This window comes from Petaurus breviceps, unplaced genomic scaffold (genome assembly GCF_028583685.1).
Source record: "Petaurus breviceps papuanus isolate PSGF00001 unplaced genomic scaffold, PetGlider_PUasm1.0 178, whole genome shotgun sequence".
NCBI classification, from domain to species: domain Eukaryota; kingdom Metazoa; phylum Chordata; class Mammalia; order Diprotodontia; family Petauridae; genus Petaurus; species Petaurus breviceps.
The window spans coordinates 6,937,171-6,940,479 of NW_027185777.1; the positions used below are offsets into that span (position 1 = coordinate 6,937,171).

A 3,309-nucleotide genomic window follows, 5' to 3' on the forward strand; every position below is an offset into this window, starting at 1 on the left:
TGACAAGGGAACTCATATTTGCCCACAGTCACCCAAATGACCCCTGGGCTTAGGATGCTAATAGCTAAGAACTGCAAAAGAGAGTGCTGGGTGCCATCTGCTGTACATTATTAGAACTGCAAGATAAGTGGCAACAGCTTTTCACTGAGACCCTTGCTCAAAGGCTTGATTCCATATTTTGGAGGGTGGCAGGCCGAAAGAGGAGACCCAGAGAGACACCCCAAACTTTCTGGAAGCTGCAGAGAATTGCGGGCTGAGCAAAGATGTTATTCTGTGTAGTCATCCAGAAGAGTCATACCTATGAGTATCAAACCAACTCTGTGTAAATCCTTAGTAGGAGCCATATTCATGTTGGGGAGCCTAACTAGAGGCCATCTTTAGTTTGTATAGTAATGGAAATATTCAAAGAAATGCTAATTAATATCTAGGGTATGACTGTAGACAAGAAATGTCAAACACCAGACCCATGGGCCATATGGCTGCCATAATGCCAGTGCAGCCAGAACTAGATTAAAATGTAATTTTAAGAAAATTATGTTTTTAATAAAAATACAATAATAAAATAAAACATAACACAGACAACGTGAATATGTGGTTTTTAAAGTCAAAGGTGGCTGTCAGGGACCTTTATTCACAGTTTAGTGGCCCATTTTTATTTGAATTTGAAACCATTGCTGTAAATGACTGAAATTAAGAAGACCTAGCCAGGAAGGGTTATTCATAGGGAGGTGCCATTATTTTTTTCATGAGTTCTGTTGTGAACCTTATTTGTTTCCTTTGATCTACAATTTAGTCTGTTCATTCTTTAATGTATCTTGTAATCACAAGTTTGCAAAGGAAGTTAGCAATAGCATTCTACTTGTAGTTACATAGTGAAATCCCTAGATTGTCTGGGGGCTGTCAGTGAGGTAGGGAACTGAGAACTCCCCTGAGTGTGCCTGGGCTTTTCATAGTTGTATGAAAATATTTGGAACAATGGGACAGCTAGGTGGCATAGTGGATAGAGCACTGGGTTTGGAGTTATCTTCATGAGTTCAAATTTGCCCTCAGACACTTACTATCTGTGTGACCCTGAGCAAGTCACTTAACCCTGTCCATCTCAGTTTCCTCATCTGTGAAATGAGCTGGAGAAGGAAATAGTGAACCACTCCTATATCCTTGCCACAAAACCCCAAATGAGATTGTGGAGAATTGGGTACAGCTGAAAAACAATACAAATTTGACACAAGGGTACAACTTGTTAGGAAGTTTGTCTGAAAAAGATCTGGGCATTGGATGGTTAAAGAAAGAAACTGATAAACTGGAGACTGTTTAGGAGAGCATAACTAGCATGGTGAAGGGCTTTGAGTTCATATAATATGGGGATCAGTTGAAGGAATTGGGGGTTTTAACCTGGAGAAAAGAAATCACAAGGGAAATGTGATAACTTGGTTCAAATACTTGAAGGGCTGATGAAAGTATGAGCAATTTGACTTACTCCCTTTGGCCCCTTCAGGATAAAATCAGGAACAATGGAAGTTGTGATTAGTTAGCCAATCGATGAGCATTTATTAAGTGCCTAATATGTGCTAGGCCCTGTGCTAAGGAGAAGTAGAAGTTCCAAAGACGAAAATGTAGACTCAAGCTAAGAAAAAACTCCCTAACACCTAGAGCTGTCTGATAATGGAAGGGGCTTTCTTGAGAGGTGGTGGGTTCTCCTTCCTTGGGGGTCTTCAAGTAGAAGCTAGATAAATTATTGTTGGATTAAATGGCCATTGAGCTTCTCTCTGCCTCTAAATTCCATGATTTTGTAAAGAGGAGTTATCCAGAACAGTAAAGTTGTTAGAGACTATATCAACGCAGAATTATTCACAGAACTGTGGATGCTTAACCTGGAAAAGGGAAGAGGTATGTGGTGTGTGAAAATTATCTCCATTCATTTGAAGGGCTCCAGAGGGAAGCACTCGGAGGGCCATGAATGAGGCGGATATTATAGGAGGCTGATACTGGTTTAACTCAAGTAAGAACTTTTATTTATTTAAATTTTAATTTATGGAATAAAACAAGTATTTCTTTTTTTTTCTTTTTTTTCTTTTTTTGTCCCACAAATGTTTATTGAGCATTCGGCACCATGATAGGTGCTGAGAAACTTGGGATCTTGGGTGGGGGTGGGGGTGTCAGAGGCCAGGGAGACCTAGAAATTGGGGGAGCAGGTATCTTCTTGAGAAAGAGGTTATGATAATGAGAGGCCAGACAAAGGATCAGTCAGTGGTACTTTCTTCCCAGAGCTCCCTGAGCCTCAGGGCTGTCAGAGTCTTGGGGGGTCCTTCCATTGCCATGGTTCCATTGGTACCTCTTGGTTAGCATTTGGGGCCTCAGGCTTGGGACACCCTATAGGCACTTCGCTGCTGCCTTCTGCACCAGCGGAATTGGCGGCACCGATCACTGGTAAGGATGAGGATGCCTGTGATGAAGAGTACGGCAGCTGCGATTAAACCCCTTTTTCTGAGAGTGTATTCATCAGAAGAGATGGAAGAGGTCTGGGGGTTTGTTCTGCTGGTCACAGTTCTAGGCTCCAAGTTACCCTCTCCATCCTTGACAGGATCCCTCGAAGTCAGCTGGAGCTCTGAGGTGGTTGGGCTTAGAGCTGTGCTTAAGCTTGAAGCAGGTGGCTCCTCAGATGAGGTGGAATGGTTATTTTCCATCATGTCTAAGTTGGGGACCATCGATGTACCTTGGGTCCGTGAAGATGGGGCTGAGCCCAGGAGAAGAAAGAGGAAGTAGAGGAAGCCTGAAGCTGACATCTTGGAGCTGGGGGGTCCGGAGCTGGTGGCCTTGGCCTGGTGGGGACAGGCAGGGCGGGGTGGGGAGCCGAGGTGGGAGCATAAAACAAGTATTTCTGTAACACAGTATGACAAAAAAATGAAATTGCAAATATATTATGTATAACTTGCTATTCCTTCTGAATATATAATAAAGTTATCATGGAAATTTCTTTTTCTTTTTTTAAAAGTAAGAACTTTTCAGCAATTAAAGTTGGCCAGAAATAAAATGGTTGTATTTTAAGTGGGTAAGGTTACCATCATTAGAACTATTCAAAGAAAGACTGGACAAATGCATGTCAGTAAAACATTGTTGAGATTCTTACACTGATATTTATTCCATGAATTTGTAATCATAGACATTTAGAGGCTAGAACATTGCTTCCAAATCTAAACATCTAAGAGTCCACAGTTCTTTGATACCAAATAAGGCTCTTCTTTTTCAGTTTGTATTTTTTCCCTTTTCCTAAAGTAGCATGTTTCAGCTCTGACTTGTTAAACTGCAACT

At 41.6% G+C, this 3,309-nt stretch overlaps 1 protein-coding gene across 1 annotated transcript; it reads right to left on the reverse strand.

The window, feature by feature from the left end:
• Window positions 1–2,129: 2,129 nt before the first annotated feature.
• LOC138159757 (FXYD domain-containing ion transport regulator 5-like) lies at window positions 2,130–2,851 on the reverse strand. The gene has a single exon (XM_069086089.1). The coding sequence runs from the start codon at window positions 2,781–2,783 to the stop codon at window positions 2,355–2,357; it is 429 nt and encodes a 142-aa protein (XP_068942190.1). The 5' UTR covers window positions 2,784–2,851; the 3' UTR covers window positions 2,130–2,354.
• Window positions 2,852–3,309: the final 458 nt, after the last annotated feature.